Here is a 23,038-nt window from a genome sequence, read left to right on the forward strand (position 1 = left end):
TCCATGAGGCGGGCGCGGCGGTGAGGCAAAACGTGATCTCCTGGGCGAGGCCTGGAGCGAATTCGCACCCCAATTAACGTCCCCTCCGCCCGCCCCGGACGATTCCACTATCACCCGGGGTATTTTTGTGCCGCCAGCTTACTTAGTAAAATTAAGCTTGAAATTAAAAATTATTAACACCAAGATTTCATTTAAAACGCAATTTACTTTACGTTTTCCTAGCAAATCGTTTATGAATCGATAATCTGAATCTGGAAAGTATAAAACCTGTAAGATCTCTTTCACGTTTGTTTGGTGTTAAAGCTTAGAGACGTGTATTTTAAACATGATCAAAGATATCTGACCTTAAAATAATTAATATCCCCTTCGCCCTATGGTTCTGAACCCTTTATAATTTCATAAAACAAAGTTCTCACCCTACGTTACGTCCAGGAAAACAAAAAAACGTTGACGTAGAAATGTTATCCTTTCATTCGTCGCCGTTCTACGATTTACATAAAATAATAAACGGGCGGTCGCACTAAAAACCAGCTTTCTTTCACGGATAAGCTCCGGGGCCGAGATTGCGGGATCAGGTCGCTAGGGATGGGAACGTTTTTAAACCCCACAACGTTTTTTTGTTAAAATAAAACTGAATATTTCTGTTAGCTCATATTATAATTATAGTTGTAGTACCTGTGAAAGGCTGGAAACTTACTTGGTTTGTCAGAGGTTTTATGATCCTATTTTACCAACGCCTTGTGAAACATTGATTCTAGAGGTAGAGGGGTAAAATATAAGACTAAATAAAAATATTATAATAACAAATACGTATGAATATGAAATAATATGTGACCCATTGACTTCATTGAACCATTTTGATGGTAACATTCACCATTATTTCTCACAAGATGCAATGATCTATCCGTCCAACATTATTCATTATCTATCAGCTTCAAGTCTACAGCTATAGCTGTAGCTCACTTAATTTGATGGTTAATCTCATCGACAGTTTCACCGATATAACTTCCCAACTCTACCGGCCTGGCTGGGTTGCGGAGGCTAGATCCCGGTCCCGAGGGTCGGTTATCAACTTATCAATTTGACGGCTGCCGTGCGTCTGCTCGCTGTAATGATCGCATATAACATACTTTACTGCTTTTTTATGATGGAGTGTTAATTTGAGTGAGTTCGGGTGGCTTTTATAGATATCCAATAAGGCAGTTTGTTAAACTAGCTGCATTTATTTCTGCTAACGATCCCGATTTTTTTTTCAAAACAGGGGACCATAAAAAACAAAACATTTTGAAGAAAAGAAAGAAACTGAACACAGACTCAACAAGCTGGAACCTCTACAGAGAGCAAAAGCGATACTACAATTTTATTTATTTGCTTGCTTGCTCTTTCCACGATAGCTCCATCTTAAATTTTCCTCCAGATACTAGGGCGTCATAAGTGTATGAGCAGTGCAAGGTCATTGACATGCACAGCGCAAACTCCGGTCTCTTACCAAATATACACAAGGTTGCAGCCTGCAGGTAGACACCAACGCAAATAGACCAAATCCCGTCCGCTATTATAAGCCACTGGACAGTTGAGACAACCTTGTGTGCCACATAGTAGTAATATTTGTCCCTAAATCCTAAGTACTTCAGAAACGCTTATTATAGGTAAGTATACAATGTATTCCATATTATGTTCACATACACACGGAATTCTTTTCGGACTTCTTCTAAAAAAAGTAGATTAATCTAAATAATCACGATCAGTGGTGTTCCTAACGGCTATATTTTTATAACACGCTATATAGAATATGCTACATTTTTCAAGCGCGCTAGTTTTGACGCTACGTTATAACGAATGAAATCCCGATTCTTTCAAGCGCGCTTGCTTTGACGCTACGTTATAACGAATTTCAAGCGCGCTAGTTTTGACGCTACGTTCTAACGAATTTCAAGCGCGCTAGTTTTGACGCTACGTTCTAACGAATTTCAAGCGAGCTAGTTTTGACGCTACGTTATATCGAATGAAATCTCGATTCTGGACGCGTTGTAAAGTTACCGACGTTATTGAAATTCTTTCTTTATGTTATATCAATCATAATATTATGATGATGCGTAACGTCTACAATAATTATAACGCGGTGGGTGAGTTAATAATATAATATAACGTGTTTGTTACATATTTAGAATAATATAATTGTTAATTTAATAATGCATTATTTGGTTAAGTATATTAATTATGTTGCAAATATTAATTTTAACTCTGTATTGATATTATATTTGAACAAACATGATTAGAAAAATTAGAGGCGTATTTCAAAGTTCATTAAGTATATAATATGTATCCTGTACATAAATTGGTTAAGGTTTATGTTAGGGTTAGGTTGTATATATATACAATTTTATTATTTAAAAAGGCTTTAAATCTTTTTTTTTCTTTTTTGATACTACATAATATGTACATATTTTTACATCTTTTTTTACAATGTCAGTTTTTTTTACATTTTATTTACATTTAAAAATATTAATTGCGCCACTTCTGTCGACGACAAACGATTTCTTCTACGCGCGGTACGTTATAACGTAGCGTCTTATGCATAGATTTATAGCGCGCGCTATTCGTTGCGAAGAACTAGCGCGCTATTTTTATCAGCTATACGTTATATTAACCATCACTAATCACGATGTCCCCAGACTTTGTCTCTCTAATTTGTACTATTAACCCATCATTCATCAATCCCCAAGCGGCACCCGGCTGTCGCATAACAATTGAAAATCTATTGTGTCTGCCATTCCCACGATCGAGGTCATGTATTGTATTATGTGATACGTATACTTATGTTAAAAATCTCCGTAAAGATGGATGTTTTTGTGCACGTGACTCATTTTAGGCAGCCATTTTAAAGTCCGCCCGTGTCATGTTCCCGGTCTAATTCACTTTTAATTTTGAATAATGTATCCCGGAGCGTTCCCGAACGTTTGTGCTCCAAATTCGAATTAGGTCTTTTTGTATTGTTACCCCACTGTTGATGTATATGTGGCTCTATATCGGTTATAATGTGCGTCGGTTATATTTTAGTCTATACTCTACACTCTACAGCATTATTAAAGTTTTTTATCATTAAACCCGGCCGCACAGAGAGCGTGATCCGATTTTCTGATCAGAAACATTTAAACTTCCATCCGATCGACATCATCTGACACATAATATCAGACGCCCGTCGAAACGCACTCTACTCATATATTTTGTGTCTGACGTCCGGTCTGGATGACTTATCAGATGCCGTCTATCGGATGGCAGAAATTTTTAATTGCGTTCCGGCAGGCGTCCGCAATTTTTATGTCAGATGACGTCGATCGGTAGCGGTTCAAATGTTTCTGATCAGAAAATCGGATCGCTCTCTCTCTTACATTCTGTACTGAGCCGAGTGAGCTCGAACTACGATAAATTTCGGATAGTGTGCGGTGTCATGGCGGTCCGGCCGACGTTCAAATGTTTCTGATCAGAAATTTCGGACAATGTGCGGCCGGGCTAAAATCTCTAAGATTATAGATTTTAGGTGAATACTGAATCTTTACCTCAACTTTTATGATTGTCTTCAAGAACTAGAAATTTCTAGAACTTCTACTACTAACTATTGTTTGAATTATAGTTGGATGCTGTTAAGCATTGGTGTACTGTCCCCTGTCCCATATCGAACTAGTTTTGAGTACCTAATCGGCGTTTTTTTTTTGTTCGGCGTGTTCAATAGGGACAGTCCCGAGGCTAAAGCCCACTCCTCCACTTCCCTCCCCTTCGGATCAGTGACCGGGGAACCCCACGCCGAGGACTTGGCGTTGAAGTCCCCTGCCACTATGACGGGGAGGAGGGCTAGCCTCCTGATCAGCGGCCCTAGAGCATCGAGGAACTGCTCTAGGGCGGCAAGATTGCGATTTGGGGAGAAGTAAACCCCGACGACGGCATACTCTCCCCAAGCCGCCACCACGTACCCGGGGCCCCTCATTCTGGGTATGAGGGGGGGTCCAGCGCCTGGCCTCACCACAACGGCGACGGAGCTCTCATCGTCCCCAGCCCAATGTGGCTGAGGAGGAACGTAATACGGCTCCGAGACCACCGCCACGTCAACACTCCACTCCGCTACGGTCTGCAGGAAGAGGTCCTGAGCCGCAGCGGAGTGGTTTACGTTGGCCTGAAGGAAGCTGAGATGTTCTGGCATTATTCAGATATATCAGCTTCCGGCGCCGCCTGTCCCCTCTCAGAGGAGGAAACTTTTCCCCGGGTTACTGGGGGGTTATACGATTTACCACCCATTACGTGGTCCGAAGGTCTGCTCGAATCGGAACAGACCGTGCATTTCGGATGCTTCGCCTTACACCCAGACGCGGTGTGTCCGGGTGTACCACATCGGTAGCACAAGCCACTGCGATCCTTCATTTTGGGGGGGCACAAAGCTGCATAGTGCCCCAACCCCAGGCAGTGGAAGCAGTGGCTTGGCCGCGCGTCCACAAGATGCGCGGTCACTCTGCTCCAACCGACGGCAAAGCTGGCCAGCTCTACCAACTTCTTGGCCGTCATCACTGGGCAGCTCATGCGAGCAAAACCCGTCCCGACCGACCCCCTCTCTATATCTCCCACCCAAACTAGGGTGGGGGAACATTCACCCGCTCGTGCGACTGCAGATCTGACTGACTCTACAGTCGCAGCGTCAGAAAGGCCCGTGAGCTTAAAATTGGAGCATTGCACGGGCCTTGAAATGTCTGCCTCCTCCGCCAAGACTTCAGACAGTCGGGCCGCCAATAGGTCCGCCTTTTCGTGGCTGGTAGAGCCAGGTATCTCAATCAGCCTGGCTCCAGTCGCCGACTGCCTGATGCGAAGGGGGCCGAGTCCCAGCTCATCTAACATAATGGCGCCTTCCGCCTTTAGGAGCGCCGAACTGTAAGACACGCCCTTATCCGCCGCGTCCGCCTTCAATTTTACGAGGACGGCCGTGGAGCGAGGCAGCTGCAACTTCGGCTTCTTGGCCGCCACCTGTGCAGACTGTTTCGGCGGTACCTTCTCTACAGAGGTCTTCTTGCGGACGACCTCTGTCCACCCGTCCAACACCTCCGACGAGGCGGCCACTGGAGCAGCAGCCGACACCGCCGAAGACTCTACCGACTTTTCAGCCGACGCCGTCGAAGACTCTACCGACCTCTCAGCCGACGCCGCCGAAGACTTTGCCGGCCTCTCAGGCTGCGTACTCCTGGATGTGGAGGGGCCAGGGTTGACCGGTTCCGGTCGTTCAGCCCCCTTCCCCTTTCCTTTGCCCTTGCTCCTGCTCTTTTTAGGTTGAGCAGGAGCTGGGGCTGGACGCCTCTGGGAGCACTGGGAGAGCCGGAACCTCCTCCCGCTGACGACAAACCGCCGACGAAGTCAGAACCGGAGACAAGTCGCGAACTGCGGCAGTCTCCGGCGCCGGGCTTTTTTCGGCGGTGGCTCGCTTTTCGAGAGCCTCCCGCTTCTTATCAGCCGCCAAGGGCGGGCGAACCACTGCGGGGGGCGGCAACCGTGCCTCTATATCCACCAGCCTCCCATCAACCAAGTTGCCCACCAACTTGGCAATGCTCTTCTCCAAAATGCCCAACTGTTCGTTGGACATTGGAGAAGACTTCTCCTTCGCCGCCGACGCACGACTCTCCTCGAAGTCCCGCTTATACGCGCGAACTTCTTCGCGGAGGTTTGCCAACTCCCGACGCAGCCTACCATTATCTGCGGTGAGACGCCGAGTTTCTTCCGCCACAGTGCGAGATGCAAGCGCGTCAATAATACATCTCACTGCAGAGGTGGCACGCCGTATCTTGTTGGCGTACCCCCCTTTCAAATTGGAGGACTTGGCTGCGATGCTGAGAATCTCTTCGAGATTGCTCTCAGCGGCACCGAGTAAGTCCTCCGGGCCCATGGCCTCCACATCTATGTCAAGGGGTCCAGGCGGAGAGGGATTTCCCGCCTTGGACTCCTTTCTCTGCGAATTCTTCTCAAGGGTGGCAACGTACTCCGCCGCCCTAGCCTCCTCAGTTCTTTCGCGCAACTCCTGTCGGGCTGCCGAAAGTCTGCTCAGTGAGCCACGCGTCTTGCCACGCTTGCCCGTCTGCACCCTTGACGAACTGTTGGCTGTCCCAACATCCTCCGTGTCAGAACCAGAGATCTCCGAAAAAAGACGCTTACTAGCTACCATCTCCGATTCTGACAAAGAGGGGATCGATTCGACCCCCAACAACTCCTCGATAGTTACACCCGCACGGACGCCTTGCCAGTTCCGTTTAGACACAACTATCCTCCCTTCTTTCTCACTCCTTTCCTCCGACTCTCTAATATCATCCCCGGAACCCCTATCATGGACAAAACGAGTCCCGACTCCCGAACCAGAGGACCTATGAACCCCCCCTGAAGATCCCTCCTGAACTCCCCCGGATCTTCGACCCCCTTTGGCATAATGCCAAACACTCCAACCGCTCACCTACCCAAGACCGCGGGCAGGTGCCGGCAAAGTATACCACCAAATACAAAAAACATAAATCTTAATTAAATCTCTTAATAAAATACCTGACCTAAACCTGACCTAAACCTGACCTAAACCTTACCTAAAACTAACCTAAACCTAACCTAAACCTAACCTAAACCTAACCTAAACTTAAACCTAACCTAAACCTAACCTAACCTAACCTGGATTGGTATGCGCAGTAGCACAAACTGGTTTTATTGTATTGATTGATTTGGAAGTTTAAAATGATGCATTAGCCTACCTAAGGGATAAACATAAATAGTAAATAATTGTTTAGCAACATTGGTCTATGCGATCATATTATTTCGCATTTAATTATTTACGCATCTAAGCTCAATGAAATACACGTCCAAAGCTAAAGTTGTTCCTAAATATCAGTACTTTTTTGACACTAATTTCATCAGTGGCCGCCGATAGCCCAAATTTGCCCATTCTCATTTAGTATGGAGATACTTTAAGGTCGAGGAAAGGACGTGGGATAGTTTATGATGCAGTAAAATGTACGGTTCACACGTGATAAACTTATTTCTACATTAACTAATCAAAATCGGCTCAGCAGCTTAAACGCCAATTAATAGTTTATTGCATGAAAACTTATTGCATTAGTACTTTTTAAGATAAAAATTATCCTATGTCCTTCTCCAAGACCTAACGTAATATCTATATATACTAAAATATATCATCGATATCATAAGCCAAAATCATTTTGTTGACTGCGCGGGAACCGTACATTTTCCGGGACAAAAAGTATCTACCTATGTTATTTTAAGTGACTCAAAGTATCTGCATACAAAATTTTATCAAAATAGGTTCAGCGGTTTAAGCGCAAATCAGTTTAGAAATTATAGTATGTAGTGTAGAAACATGGTTATTAAGCAATAACCATTTTTGTACTCAATATGCTATAAAATTGAAATTGAAAACCCAGTAGCATTTTTTTATATTATTGGATATAAAAAAATGCTACTGGGTTTTCAAAATAATGTATAACACTATCGTAAATCTTATGTTCTAAAGAATAAAACTGCATTATTAACTCAAAACCCGATTTTTGTGGAATAGTATACGAATGCTCAATAGCAGCCAGTTAGTAGTAGTAGTTTATGTTCTAACTAATAATGCTCTTTTATAATGCCTCCAAAACTTAAAAAGGTTACATGCAGTACCTAGATATTATAGGCATGGAGATCAAAGTGTGAACTCGGAACAAGTTTTTCTTTGCAAGGATCCCTCGGGCGGAATCCGATATTCCTGGCGGACTTCTTGAGTGATTTTATGTTCGTGGTATGCCCCGATAACTGCGAGCTCCTTTCAATAACGCTGGAAATAAGAATATGAGCATTATCCGTACAGTTTTATTGATGCTAAAGCAACTCTGCTTTTTTTTTTCGGATGTTGAGCAAAATATATTTTTTCTTTGATTTCAATTTTTAAGTAATATTATGTTCTGTATACTAGTTAATTATTGTACTTGGGAACAGTACAATTTCAGTACTGGCAAGCCTGATTCTGTGGTTTCTGAATTTCCATATTTTATTTTCCTTCCTGGGAAAACTGGGGTTTCAGCAGGTAATAAAATAATCGATGACTAGGGAAGCATAGTGCGACGGGCGAGGCTTCAAACGGGGCGGACGTGGCGTGGCTTCCTACGCTTCCTTGCGGAAATAGGGCCTGTTCCGGCGGCAGCCTAATGGCGCGTGCTTGTGATGTTATGAACGCCTGGTGCCTGCGCTCGTTAGCTATTGAAACGTGACTAAATTAGAAAAAAATAACATTTTTGACATATATTATATTCCTGCAGTAAAATGTCCCTTTAAGAAGTTCGATTCTCTGGTAAAAACTGTGAAACGAAAACCTTTTAGAGATAAACTTTAAAACAGCTTGAAATATGACCCCGGCCGGGCCTTGTTTTGCAGGCTCTTATCAGAGCACTTTGTAAGTAACTTGAAGAGAGTGATGAGGATACGTCATCCATACGCTTATAAAGAGTCGGTGGGTCATATAACTGCGGTCTAGTGACACGGTTGGCCGCACAGAAGTGACAGAAAAGATCTGTTTGCCCTTGCTTAGTGAAGTCTAGTGTAAAATGAAACTTGCCAAAATCAGAAAACGAAGAAGTATCATGGAATGGACTTTTAAAAATTCTGATAAATCTGTGAAAATATTTTTCGCTATTTTAGCTGTTTTTGAAAAGGCCTTTCACATTTCACCCCTTGCTTGCTTTACTAGAGCTAGTAAAGCAAGCAAGTAGTAAAGCAAGTAGAGTAGCTACCTACACAACAATGGTTGTGAACTTGTGACTTTTCTCGTCGCGTAGGTACCTACTCATCATAACTCATGATTCAACGACAAGGCTCAACAAGGTGGCGACAGTCAGTGACACAGAGCCGTATAATATAATATTATAATTTGAATATAAAATATATGAGTCGTAATACTTAAGGACATACTAGATCAGTTTTGCTGTTTTATAAGATTCAGCCCGCGAGAATGCTTAATCTATGTTGGGTCTTGAAGCCACAATATAATTAATGGGAAGAACTTGGCAGTTTGAAATTAATTTCTGTTAATAACATTCTATCTTTAGTTGCGACTATCTGAGATAGATAAATCATGCTTTTTCATATGATTTTAAATTACCTCACAATTTAAACTACTCAATAATTATTTAACCTAGTATCAATACTAGCGCGCCGCAGTTCGACACGCGCGCCGAGCGGTGCGGGACGATCGCCCTCCAAAGGGCAAGAGGCGCCCTCCATTTGTCACCCTCATTACACCGCGCCGCGGCCCGACATCTTATATTCGACAGTTCTCTACGACGCTATATCCCCTTTATCAAAACCATTTTTGGACGTCGTCCGCCATAAACAAGCCGTTCGATCATCAGGTTTTTGTGATGAATCATTATTGCGACTACATTCTTGATTTGGTAACCTTAGTAGATCATTTAAAATTTCGACTCTACAAAATTACACCACGGAAAAAAAGGCTTGTTGACTGTTGTGCCGTGGTGTAATTTTGTAAAGCCGAAATCTATTTGAAATCGGAACTAGTAAATAATAATTTGCATAAGGAGTTTCTTGTCGTGGAAATGGACACTAAAACTTACATAAAAATTATTTAATTATAAAAAAATATTATAATAATGTTCAGACTAAACGAATGAACAATGCTCGCATTAAAAATCCATACGGGCTACAGAAAAAACTGAAACATGAAGAAATCACAAAATCCAAAGCTCTTCGAATTATGTCACAAAATCTGCATGCTTTTGGGCTCCTGGGTGGTTGTGAGCAAAAATGTTCCATCGCAATATTGAAGCCTTTGATGGTGTAACGTAGACGAGGCAGATAGAGGCATTGTTGCCTGCCTTTTGTCTCCACACAATTGACTGATGCCCGTATTGTCTTAATGAAATATCCACCAACATAAATTAATATACCCGTCAACACTGTATATTGTATATTGAGTCTGGATTGTTATGCTTTTAAGGACTAGGAAGCTGGAGTATATTTATACCTACTTCATCTATTAGTTTTAAGATGTTTTACTTATAATGTTTTTTAAAGCCTTTGCCAGTTTATTCCTGTTCAACTAGATTTTCACCCCCGTTTTAACCCATCAATCCCCAAGCGGCAGCCGGCTGCCGCATAACAATTGAAAATCTATTGTGTCTGCGATAGTGACGATACCCTCGATGGAAGTGTTAATAAAAACGACGTCAACATAACTTTGAAATTTGAAAGTCTATGGGGTTAAAAAGCAGAAACGAAAAAACTGCTTGTCCAAGATGACGGGCGATGATCACAAATTAAAAAAAAAATACTAAGTATTCTGTCTCTTTCGGATTTAAGTAATATTAGGCTTCGTGTGTTCGAAAAACTTCTGTTAGATCTAAAATTCTTCAGGATTTTTATAAGCATCACTCCGCCGACTCTACCCATACACGAGTTGAGTAATAGGGAAGCTGGAAGCATCAATGATTACGTGCATACTAGACACAGTTCTAGAATTTGTGCCAACTCGCACTCGTACCAGACCTAATGTCGCTAAATAATTGTAGAAACATGCTCCTTCTACCGATATGTGGTTAATGCTAGCTTCACATGGAAGCGTTTTCGTAAGTTGTTCTGCACATTGTAATACTGTTCTAGATTAATCCAACAAGAAACAATACTTTAACCACTAAATAATCTTAAAAATGTCAATCACTGGAGAATAAAATATTTCTACTTTTAAGCGGATAGAAACAAAACATAATTTCACAAAATGTCAAATGAAAAGTAGAGATACTGGATGAACGGTGTCCCATTAACATTTGGGCAGGCGCCGGTGCGCATTGTAACAACAGCTTAATTTCCGTTTCCTGTCCCACTCACACTTCAGTTATAAATTATAATCGTCACATGTACAACTGTACATACCTACATGTATAATAGAAGTCTACTTTACAAAATATTCATGGAAGGAAATGTATGAAACGCAAATGAAGTTAGGACTTAGGACCAACATCAAAAATGTAGAGTTACCACTTATCAATGAGGCCCAGCAATAAAAAAAAACAATAAACCAAAACATTCAACATATCCGTGACCAAAGGACATAGTTACACCTAGATAGTTTAGTATTTGGCAACTTTGATGCTGAATTGATTAAAATGACCAAGGTTTAAACCAGTTACCACAACCTCAGATCCCATTTCGCGAAACGATTTTCGAATCTCATACGTAAATATACCATAGCCCATAAGCAAGCGAGAATTCCAAATTACGCAGTGTAATAAACAAAGAGATTTCGTTTCATTACCTGCCGACTGTGGTGAGATTTGGCGTCACCTGCGTTATTTGCGAACGCGACTCAAGTGGCGGGCTGGCGGCGCAAACCGCAATATGTGAGCGACACGTAGGCTGCCTCGACGTCGACGAAATTAAAATATTGGAAAATAAGTCTAGACATGCAGTACGCTTTATGAAACTCTCGAGTGTTACGTTACGCCAAGTTAAATAAGTTAAATATGTAAGAATATCGCGTTAAAAGCTTATAAATTATAATCTATACTAATATTATAAAGCTAAAGAGTTTGTTTGTTTGTTTGAACGCGCCAATCTCAGGAAGTACATACTGGCTCGAATAAAAAAATATCTTTTTGTGTTGGATAGACTATTTATGGAAGAAGGCGCACGTATATCACGCTGCGGCCAATAGAAGCGAAGAAACATTGGAAAATGTGGAAAAAAGCGGAGAAAATTATTCATCTTTGAACGAAGACGCGGGAATAGCTAGTGAAATACTAAAAGAAGAAACTATCAAGATATTTCTAACTAGTAGCAGGCTACAGGACAACAACTACATGCAGAGTACAACTACAAACAATAAAAATATTTTTTACTTGGGAACAAGTAGTATTTAAAGGAAATAGTATTTTAAAAAGATAAAACGGACCTTAAAGTTGGACATAAAAAACTAAGTTTAGTGACTATTAGTTCCACATAATATTATATTTATTAAAAAAAACAATTTGAATTATATTTTTGAAGTCATTGGCGGCTCCTTTAATTTAAACTATCACTCAAAGAGAAATTACAACGCGACGTATATGAAATTGATTCTTATAAACGAGAACATAAGAACGAGTTTGTTGAAAGCGGTCGATCGCCGCTGTCCGGTCACAAATCTTCCATTTCACTCGATCCCAGCATCCCCGGCCTGAGGAGAGGAAACAGCACGCTTCAAAGCACGCGGCTGCGTATCGGCTACTCCCGAAATAGTCCCCCCGCGCGGGGAACCGACCCATCGACGTGCTTTTAGTATGCTGCGCGCATGCGACACGCCCGCACCCTTCTGTGCTCCTAGTATCTTGTCTTGTAAACACGCGAATTAAATAAAATATTCGAAAATAAACAAATGTGCTAAGGTCGAAATGGTCGCAATATTGTCAAATCCAAAATGGAGCGAGGACCTCACTATCCAAATGATAATTGAATACGAAAAACGGGAGTATCTGTGGAATCCTGTATCGGAAAACTACAAAAACAAAAAAGTCCGTGAGCAGGGATACGTGGAGATAATTAAAACGTTGAATTTAGTGGATGTGACTGTTAAGGAGCTAAAAAACAAGATAAAGAATATACGATCGTCGTACAGCGTCGAGCTGAAGAAGATTCGCGCGGCTCGAAAGGCCGGCGCGCATGCGTATCGGCCGAGTGTCACGTGGTTTGAGCACGCAGACAGGTTTCTACGGGCGATCGTCACTCCGAGCTCTGTAAGTGGCTACATTTACATCGATGAGACATGCGCTCTGAGATTTTTAAGTTATGATAACTTTACTATTGTTTTTTTTTTAGATCGACAACAGTCTGCTGGAGATATCGATGAGCGACGATAGCGATGCCGTTCAAGACCTCAGTGAACGTAAGTCGCCGGATAAAAAGACCCCTCGAAAGCGGCGGAACTCGACACGCTCGTCCACCCCCTACGTTCTCAACACCCCCTCGCCGCGTCCGACTACACCCTTCGGAATCAATCAAACTTCATCTCCGTTTGGACTTTTGCCGAGCTCGACTTCCGCATCGTTCCTAAATCCACCTGTCGGTATTGCGACCCCGCTGACGACCTCGCTCGCAACTATCTATCCCGTTCCCACGAAACAAAAAAAGAGCAATTTCGACGAGAGAAGCGACCTTTCCGAAACTCCGCAGGATCTGAGCCAGCACTCGGAGAACGGAAATGAAAACGAATTCGAAATGTTTGGCAAATTGATTGCGAGCCAGCTACGTAAATTGCCTCTGAGCTTGGCACTGGATACGCAATTAAAGATACAGACGTTGGTAAATGCGGCCCGGATACAGGCCGTTTATCAGCAGTACAGTTATGCTGGCCCGTCGCAGGAGGCGCTGTCGGTGCAGGCCCTCTCAAACGGGATCTTGGCGAGTATGACGTCGCAGAGCCCGTTCGCGACCCGCTCCCTATTGGACTTGAGAAACGATTCCCCCAGCGATTTAAACAGGGAATGCAAAAATGAATATTCTATGGGCTCGGAAGTCGATGAGTAAGAATATTATGTAGGATTGTTGTGAAAGCTATATTGCTCATATAACATTTATTATAAGTAAAGTTTAATAATATCCTTTTGAATGCCTGTGGAGCTTCGGACTTTCAGGGCTAAATCAACAAAATTATATCCGTATTTCGTACTTAAATTTTCTCTCGTCGCGTCGTTCCGAGAAGCTGAGACCGTTTTTAATCAAAATCAATTTTCGAGTAGACATCTGATTTAGTCTGGGGAAGTTCCGCTGTGGAAAAGATGTTTATAATCGCAACTGTATACATAATGCCATGCAAGATCACATAGACCATTATGATAATGGTCTATGTGATCTAGCTAATTTAAAACGTAAATGACAAAAGTATACTATAGAGTACAAATTATATTTTACAGAATATACTTAATGAGAAATATCTTCAGTGTTGAATAACGGTCTACAATTCAAAACTCTACGTATCTAAACTCTAAGATCTCAAACGTTTGGCTGTGTTTTTTCTAATTTAATGCTATATATTGTTTTGTCAGAAGTTATACGTATCAAATAGTATATTTATTCCAGATTGCCATAGCACATAGATTTAAGACACGAGCATTTAACTAGATTACCTATGCCTCTATTAATATCTCTTTGTTCCGTAATAATCATTGATGCTACTGTTTTATTGTTCATCTGATTGTCAACGTGTTTTTTTATGCAACTGGAGTCCAGAAATATTGCCAGGATGGGGTAAATAGTTGTTGTAATTTAATAAATAACGAATTTATTTTCGGTGTGATATGTTTATTAGTAGTGATATATTACGTGAAATTGTGATTAACGTTTAGGCTAGTAATAAAATACCTCAAATAGATTATAATAGAATATATTTATTCGTTATTCGGTGTGCCACAATTGAAATATGATGTAATTTATTGATAATAAATGTTTTATAAATGTCTACCTTTTTTTTAATTTACTTACCCAATAATTCCTAACTACAAAATATCTCTTTCCACTATATTTTCTGGTACTATGTCCATAACTATAATAAAAAAATGTAACAAAAAATTAGGTGGATCATTAATTATTAATTATTATGTATTATTACATAGTCAAAGCGTTGTCACTTGTCACAGCCTCTTTAATTTCTAGCCATACTTATATTAATTTAGGATCTAAAAATATAATATATTGCTGTAATGAAATTCTTCATGCTGTTAAACTTCTAACAGTGTTAATTGGTGTAAGTTTTACTAACATACTACAAACAGAAATACATATTGAAATTCATGGGCGCATTAAAACACAAAAACCACGAGTCCGCATGGATTTTGTGTTTGAAACTGATAATGTCTAACATACAGATCGCAGTGTTAAATTTCTTGAATCTTGATTTTCTTACTACTTTTGCCGGTACCCATAATCTTGAAGATCGTTGATAAAGTAATAAGATACAACACGTAAACAGAAGCACCGCTTTGAGGTCGGAATTTTATTTTATTTTTAATGTCGCATTTTACTATTTGAAGCCTCGCTCGTAATCGTAAAGCTCGAGTGCGGAAACGGCGCAAGACAAAAGAAAATAAAATCGCCCGAGACGCTTCCCGTTTGTTACTTCTTAATATGCCACGGAACGAGTGGTTTACTTGAAATCGATATTTAAACATTAAACTGTTATTTTCAATCGCTTTCACTGTTTAAAATTAGAATTCTCAAGTGGAAATTATTGACTTTTTAGGTAAAAGAATTTAAAAATGAAACTTATAAGTTCAACATTTTCAAGGTGATTTTTTTCGTATTCCTCATAATATTTACTTAATAATAATTATTGATTGCAAATATTAGATGATTAACTGTTTCAATTCTATAATTTGTTTACTAGCAATATGGGTTACACGAATGTTCTTGAGTGAAATTTTGAATTTTCACATTTTTTTTTCTGAGGTTGTAACCCAACCTAAATTAAATGTACATAATAAGCACACTGTAATCTGATATCTTCTACAAATTAAAACATCAATTCTTGACAGAGGCTAGCGGGAACAGATTTTAGGATTTGTTGCAGGAGTGGTGCGGGCGAGATTACCAGGCGCGTCACGTAGTCGGTAGCTCGCTCCGTGCGGGGATGCCTTTGTTTCTACTTTCTTCATCAGCCAATACGGATTTCCGACTCGTTGATTCAATTCCTCGCGCCTGATCTACTGTTTTTTCCGTAACGTAGCCTAGTTTGCCAGTAATTAGTAGGGGCGGACTTTATCAGATTGCTTTTATCTTTAGGGACAATTTAGTTACTTACAAAGTCTTTATTAGATTAAAACTGCCGAAGTAGAGGGCACTAATTATCTTTTGTATCTACGAGTACGTTTTTAACCGTTTTTAGTATCACTAATTTTGATTTTGTTTGGATAATCCTTACCCTCATATAATTATTATCCATATGTCCATACTATTATAATATAAATGCGAAAGGTTGTCTGTCTGTGTCTGTCTGTCTGTCTGTCTGTCTGGGTCTGTCTGTCTGTCTGTGTCTCTCTGTCTGTGTCTGTCTGTGTCTGTCTTTTACGTTAGCTTATGCAGATGCTGCGTTTATAGATTCAGTCGGTACGTTGGTACTATACTACTTAATGTGTAGGCTGTAGAATATAGGTATACCACCGAAGCAAATTATACAGTCGTCGGTCCCGATCGTCACCTTATTAGCAGGCACGCCTATTACTGTATAATTTCCCGCTCTTTGTAATTGCCTCTCTGTACCCGGCTCACGCCCGCTGTCGCCTTCGCGCTTTATAGTCCAGAGTTACTGTACCTTCTGTGTGGGTGCCTTATGTCGACGGCGTAAGGGTCCCCTCAGGGGTGAAATATTTATGAATGGTCTTCCAAGCCGCGCCGCGGCGCCATGATCGCGGTGCGAAATGGCGCGCGAAACTAGAATGCATCGCCGCCTCTCATTTGCATTTATTATTCCGTTCTGCTCGAGCGTCCTATTATTATGGTAAACGTCTAATGTGGAGGTGTAAATTATTTATGACAATCTGTAATGTAGCCGACTCCGCTGTGACGAATGCTTCGTCCGATTTTACACATTCTTTTTGATCGATATCTTCACAGTTTCCATATTTAATTATCACAGTCTGTCACTGCCCGCCGGCACCTAGTATAATCACCAATCAGTAATCAGTATTCACGAGTATAACAGCTGTAGACAGTAGACTAGTCATCAATATTTTCTATAGTATAATATCGTGTACATATTATGAAATAGGTAAGTAAGTGTGTATGTTAAAGAAATTTAATTTAAATTCATAATATGGATAGTGAATTTGACAGAATGTATTTCGGTTATTTAATGGCGAGCAACTATTTTGCGTTTATTTAGGTACGAAAGTAGTCGGTGTCTTTATTAAATTTTTATTCCGCCTCGGGATACAGAATTTCGTTCGGCCGGAGCTTAACTTAAGCTCCTTCGTGTTACGGGACGTGTCAGAACGGGTGTTACACGGGTGCGAGTGGGACAGTCGGCGGGTCGCTTATGTGTGAGCGAGAGGGCGATACTTATTGTGGGACCCGTAGCCAGCGGGCCTACTGTGGTGGACGGCGCGGCGCGGCGGCTTTACATAGCTTACGACCGCGATTCAAAATACACAGATCGAATAGTTTTAATACTTGTATTTTATTTATGAGAATGTTGCGGATCACGATTCACTATTTTAAACATTTTCTCTTACGCGGTAGAGCAGCGTTTTATTTTTTTTTTCATTTCAAACCAAATTTTACATGAGCAGATAAGGTCTGTGTTCATTGAAGTCCGGCGGCGGAAGATAACCGGCTACCACATACTGGTGGTTAGGCGAATTCTGGTTACCGCCACGGGTCTATTAGTTACAAGGATTATAATATTATAAATCTGCAAAAATATAAAGACTAGTGTAACTATTCATTATCGTAATAGTTTGTAGTAAAACATGTTTGAAAGTAATAAATTAAAACAAGTCTAATTCATTTGACGAAAAAATATATTAACAGCATTTGTTTTCTAATTAATAGCTCTACTACATTTTTCGTATAATTGCTTTAAACGTGCATATTGCGTACTTATATCACAGCTAGTTTACATTGGCTATTTATAATAATTGTCGATGTGCGGTCGGCGCGCGTGATAAGGGATTACGCCCCTACCCCATCCCGGTAATGTGACCCCCATCTCCCCTAGCCCAGGGTTTTTTCCCGCGTACTTGCACTTTGCGACACAGCGAAATGTATATTGAATTATGAAGCAGGGAGTTCCACTTGGAAAAATTTGAGAACGTGTCGCGTCATGGCTTATCGCCTCAGGCACTATTCCATCTGCAGAAAAGTTTGAGAGTGAATTGAGTCTTCATTTGAAATAATTTGCGATTTCTAGTCCTGGCACCTGCACCTTTAGCGTAAGCTACTAACAATTTTAAAGCAGGTTTTTGAAACTTTGTCCTATACTTCTATTTTAGGTATTATGGGATAAATTTTGATAGCAGCTCTACATCTATCAGACAATAAAGATTCTAAATAGGTTTTACAATTGCACGCAGCCTGTTTGTTAAGGGCTAACAAATTGATTCCCTTAAAAATTGAAATGAAATGCGACTTGCTAACACTGGCGCCAGATGTTATTCGGGAAAAAATTCGTTGTGGAAGCAGCCATCGCGTCCAAAATCAATAATGAGTTGATGATGTAGTTTATATGAGTGTGTGATGGCTATGTCGAGTCTGAAGGTGAAATTATGTGGCATTATTCCTAATGGACAATAGGCATGCTCGTACACAGGTCGCGTGCTTAGATTAGAATTGATGTTATGCGAAAACCACGTTTGACCGTAGCCAGTAATCATGTACCTATCTGATCATATCTCATCGGTCATGGCAGCGAAACAACTTGGTTAAAGCTACTTCACCTTAGATGTACAAAATTATCACCATATAAACATATTCTCTTGATCCCAAATTCTGGTATCTAATATTTATACCGTTATTCATTTTCTAGAAATCTGACATTCAAATTCATATAAGTGTGAGGGATCTATTCAATGCTACCTGTACATACTGTACAAGCGTCCATCTTTATTTATCAATACACTACACTACCCTAGTACATTTAACTGAGTTTTAAGCGTTATTATATTGAGAACGGACGAACAATAAAGTAGCGCTTCTTCAATCAGCCCACAGTGGCAGGCCGACCGCCGATAGAGCCATAACGAAACACAAAGCGCGGCGCCCGCCGCCGCCCGGACAGAACCAGTCCGGGCAAATTAAATATGTAGGAGGCGAGCGCTCGCACTCGCGCTAGGGCTGCAAATGATTTTGAATTGTGAAATTCTTTTGTGATGTATTTATTAACATTTTATCTGATCCGGGTCGAATCACTCGAACCGCATATTTCTGTTGGAATAGTCACGAAATTCAGTTGCCATACTATTATGAGATCGCAAAGGCGGTTTTTTTATCCTGATTGAATTTTAAAATCTCGAAATCTTATGCAGGTAGGCGGATCCCACGAGGATTGATGGTCTTTTCAGTAGTGGGGTAAAATTAATGTTATTTTTAAAGTTCAAATATGTAGTAATTTCGTTTGTTTTATATCCTCTATTTAACTTTGAAGATGCAAAGCTGCAGAAATAAACAAAAGTTAACCGAAAAGATAACCAGATGCTATCAACTATTTGAAATCTTATGAATTACAAAGAAAAAATCGTAAAACACTGCGCTGACAACAAAATACATTCGCGCAAATGTAGAAGACATTGTTCTTGTTGTTAACTCCTATATTTATATATGGGTAGTGAACAATAATGTAAAATAAAATAAAAAATTAAAGGTGTCATTTGTAACCCTACGTAGGAAACGAGCGAGTGTGCCGTCATTAGAGGCGGCGTTAGCGACCCGCCCGCCGTCAGACATTTTTTATGCCACAAGCCGGCTTTTTTCAACGCCATATTGTGGCGTGAACTACAGACAGGATCGTCCTAATGATACCTTGTGGGAACGATATTCGGACTCCATACCCCTTTCACCATTTTATACTGTACCACCTAATGTCCGATCCCTTTGTTTTCTTGCGGGATAGGCAGCTAGCTTTAAACGCATTAAAATGTAATTAACGTATCTTTTTCGCATTACGCTGCGTTAATGTAGCCTGTAGGTATACGGTATATTGCTATGAGAGTCGCAAAAGATTTCACTTGGTAAAGTGCTCATGGTAAATGCTTATTTAATTGCAGCAAGTATATTATTAACCTTAAACAATATTTTGATATTAACTCAAGCATTAAATCCACGAAAGAAAGATTTTATAGTATTTACTATTTTCAGGCCAAATGAACAAACGGCGGAGTAATCGTTGAATATAAGAAAACGAACATAACACCTCCCCCATTTTGAAAGTCGGTTAAAATCGTGAGTTTGTTATTCTGATGTATAAGCTATGTTATTGTAAAGTTTCATTCAAATCCGTTCAGTAGTTTTTGCGTGAAAGAGTAACAAACATCCATACATCCACACATCCATACATCCAAACAAACTTTCGCCTTTATAATATTAGTAGGATATATAATTGGAATCTCGAAATCGGCTCCAACGATTATCATGAAAGGGGGGTTTCGGGGGCGATAAATCGATGTAGCTAGGAATCATTTTTAGAAAATGTCATTTTATTCGTGTTTTATCGAATACCGAGCAAAGCTCGGTCAAATAGCTAGTGTAAATTAAAAGTCTTTTCATAAGTCATAACCGATTGTTAACTTTAATTATTATAAATTATGGTGACTATAATTCAAAAAGGGGCATGATACCGCCTGAATACTTTATCATTAATTAATAATTATTTTATTTAAAATAAAAAATCCTGTAATTGTAATTGTAGAATTTTAGCTATTTATTTATGCTTTCCTTACACGCAAGCTTTCTTAAACTTTTATATTTTTACAATTTACTTTTGAAATAAACTTTATAATCAGCATAATTATAAATTATCGATGTTTCTTACATAATTAATTTAGTTTGTCGTCGGTGTAACTCTCCTCAGGGCAAACACTTTAGATAAACTTATTACCATATTCTCAACAATTTAATTCGTTGTCATGAAAGTATCAAAATCCGCCGGGCGCGGTGCACGGCAGCCCATTAAACCGGGTCGGTGACAAGGTGACGTGCGCTCACCGCGGGGGCGCGATAACGCGGCCCGTATCCTGTCGTGATGCTCGCAGCCCGCAGTCCGCACTCGCCCGCCCGCCTCGTTCGATATTACTCCTAGTGTGCTATGTGCGCCTGGTACTTTAGGAGCGCTGTTATGTCTGGTCATGCTTTGGAAGTTGGGACCGAACTCACGCTCGGTCACAATGTGCATTCTAAATGTTGAATTCGTTTTATTTTCATTACATCCTATAGAATAAATTCAGAAATCTTGTACCTACCTAAATAAGAAATCGCCTAACCACATTTTGCTTTAATTACTTAAGTATATTTTTTTTATTACAAATTTTAATTTTTTATATCTTTTTGTTTCAGGTAAATACGGATCTTATTTGACAATATCAACAGCGGGGCTAAAATGGTCGCTTTGAAGAATCATATATTGAATCATAATAATTATGATTATTCATTTTTCTTAAATCGCAAAATGCAAGTCTGCTTGCAATTCATGTCTAGTAATTCGTACTAATTTGACATTTGTCAGTTTGACAGTTTTGACAATTCATTTGCTGAATTGATTGAGAGGAATTGCTAAATGTTACCCCGCCCTGTTTTTAGCCCCGCAGGTTGTATGAAATTCATATTTAGGCCGTATACACGTTAAGTTTTTCGCAGGAATTATGGTACATACCTATATCTTCACATTGTGTGCATTGTTTGTAGATACTGCGTGTTAATGTTTTAAGTTTTAACCTAAGCTGCGTGAGTTGCTAAACATAACATGCACTTTTTTAAATAGCGTAAATTAAATATAAATAAAAAATATAAAAAATTGTCTCAAAACATTCGGGTCGCGGTATAGTACCTATAAGCACAGCGAGCAGCGAGCACGCGACGAAAGCGAACGGGCCAAGTCGACAGATCCCATGTCACGCCGCGCCGCCCCGCGCCCGCCGCGGCCCGGCTGCTCACGGGGAGGCATAGGGCTGTGCAAACACGATTTCGATGTTTTATTAAAAATAAAAAGTGCGGAATATAAATATGTATATTAAATAACGAGCAAATAAATAAAAGGGGACATTTAGACTGAAGTAGAGAAACCATGGTACGGGAAATTTTTTAAATATGTAGTATTTACTTTTTAATTATTCGAATGTTTAAAAAATACTGTATTAATTAAGATACATTTACAGATTCAATCAATTATTATTTCGTGTTCATTTTCATTTTACAAACGATTAACGAACTGACGTGTTCACAAATGCATTTCATTTCATTTTCACTGAAATCCAATGTATTAGAATATTAAACAACAATTCGCCACAATGTTAATTTGTATATCGGAATTACTCTAGTATTCTAATTAATGTTGGCCTGTAAAGCATAACCCATTAACGTTGGAAGTTGGAACGTAGCCCTTCCAAAATAATTTGATTGAAAAATATATTCGCAGTCTATGGAAAATAACTAGCACAATAAGTGTAAATTAGCGGGCTGATGATGATTGATAGCTCGATTCTCTGGATTAAACACGTCAAACTTATAACATCCCCATTCCCCCTCCTTTCGTCGGAGGTTAAAAACATCACCGATTCGAATTCGTAAGTTTTTTTGCGATTTCGATCACGTTTTTTTCAGTCCGCTGATTACACACACGGCACACCCAACATACGAAGTGCGAGTCTATGCCACAAAAGAATATTGCGGTGGTTGAAATGTCAACGATTTTTAATCGAGCATGGACGTGATACCCGTCGCTCGGCGGGGATCAAACATAATGCCTCAAACGGTACCCCGGAGCTACTCGTAGTTTTGTTTATTTTATCAAAAGCCATCTCCCAACTTTTTACCGAGCCCCAAGTTAGTAGGTATATTATTATAAAGCGTAGGGTTTTAATTATTATAAAGAACCAATTAGTAATTCGAGTAAAATAGTATGTTAGCGATGTCCAATCCGGAAATTAAACGTATTATTTATATACTCTAGTCCAAGGGTTCCCAATCTTTTTCAGCCTGCGGCGCAGTTACACGTAAAATATTTTGTCACGGCGCCCTACTCTACCTAGCTATTAGAAAAAGATACATAAATAAATACCAACAATAATTATAGTTAGAGCAGATAAATAGTAATTAACAAATATTTAATCATCTACCTGATTTACATAATAATTATTATTATTTAATTTTATAATATTTGTGGTTTCGGATAATGATGGAGGATCGACGCACGGGTCGCCGCCGCGGCGCACAGTTTGGACTTTGGACACCCCAGCTCTAGTCTCTACTAAGTACATATTTTTCTTTCTTATATTTAAGACTATTG

General features: G+C 40.1%; 2 protein-coding genes across 12 annotated transcripts in view; both read left to right on the forward strand.

Annotated features, from left to right (window-relative positions):
• Positions 1-23,038, forward strand: part of LOC121731645 (nucleolar protein 4) — a 114,196-nt gene that overhangs the window by 10,841 nt on the left and 80,317 nt on the right. The window lies entirely within an intron of this gene.
• LOC121731761 lies at positions 12,350-14,465 on the forward strand. 2 transcript variants are annotated; one of them, XM_042121372.1, is made up of 2 exons: positions 12,350-12,791; positions 12,874-14,465. In XM_042121372.1, the coding sequence occupies exons 1-2, from the start codon at positions 12,447-12,449 to the stop codon at positions 13,576-13,578; spliced, it is 1,050 nt and encodes a 349-aa protein (XP_041977306.1). In that variant the 5' UTR covers positions 12,350-12,446; the 3' UTR covers positions 13,579-14,465. The 2 variants fall into 2 exon arrangements, with proteins under 2 accessions (XP_041977306.1, XP_041977298.1); XM_042121364.1 differs by having other exon boundaries at positions 12,350-12,788; positions 12,871-14,465.

Source organism: Aricia agestis, chromosome 1 (genome assembly GCF_905147365.1).
Source record: "Aricia agestis chromosome 1, ilAriAges1.1, whole genome shotgun sequence".
Taxonomy (NCBI): Eukaryota; Metazoa; Arthropoda; class Insecta; order Lepidoptera; family Lycaenidae; genus Aricia; species Aricia agestis.

Coding starts and splice junctions, on each gene's coding strand:
- LOC121731761 (XM_042121372.1), top strand. CDS start 12,447: ATGGTCGCAATATTGTCAAATCCAAAATGGAGCGAGGACCTCACTATC. Junction 12,792..12,873: donor TCGTCACTCCGAGCTCTGTA/AGTGGCTACATT, acceptor TTTTTTTAGATC/GACAACAGTCTGCTGGAGAT.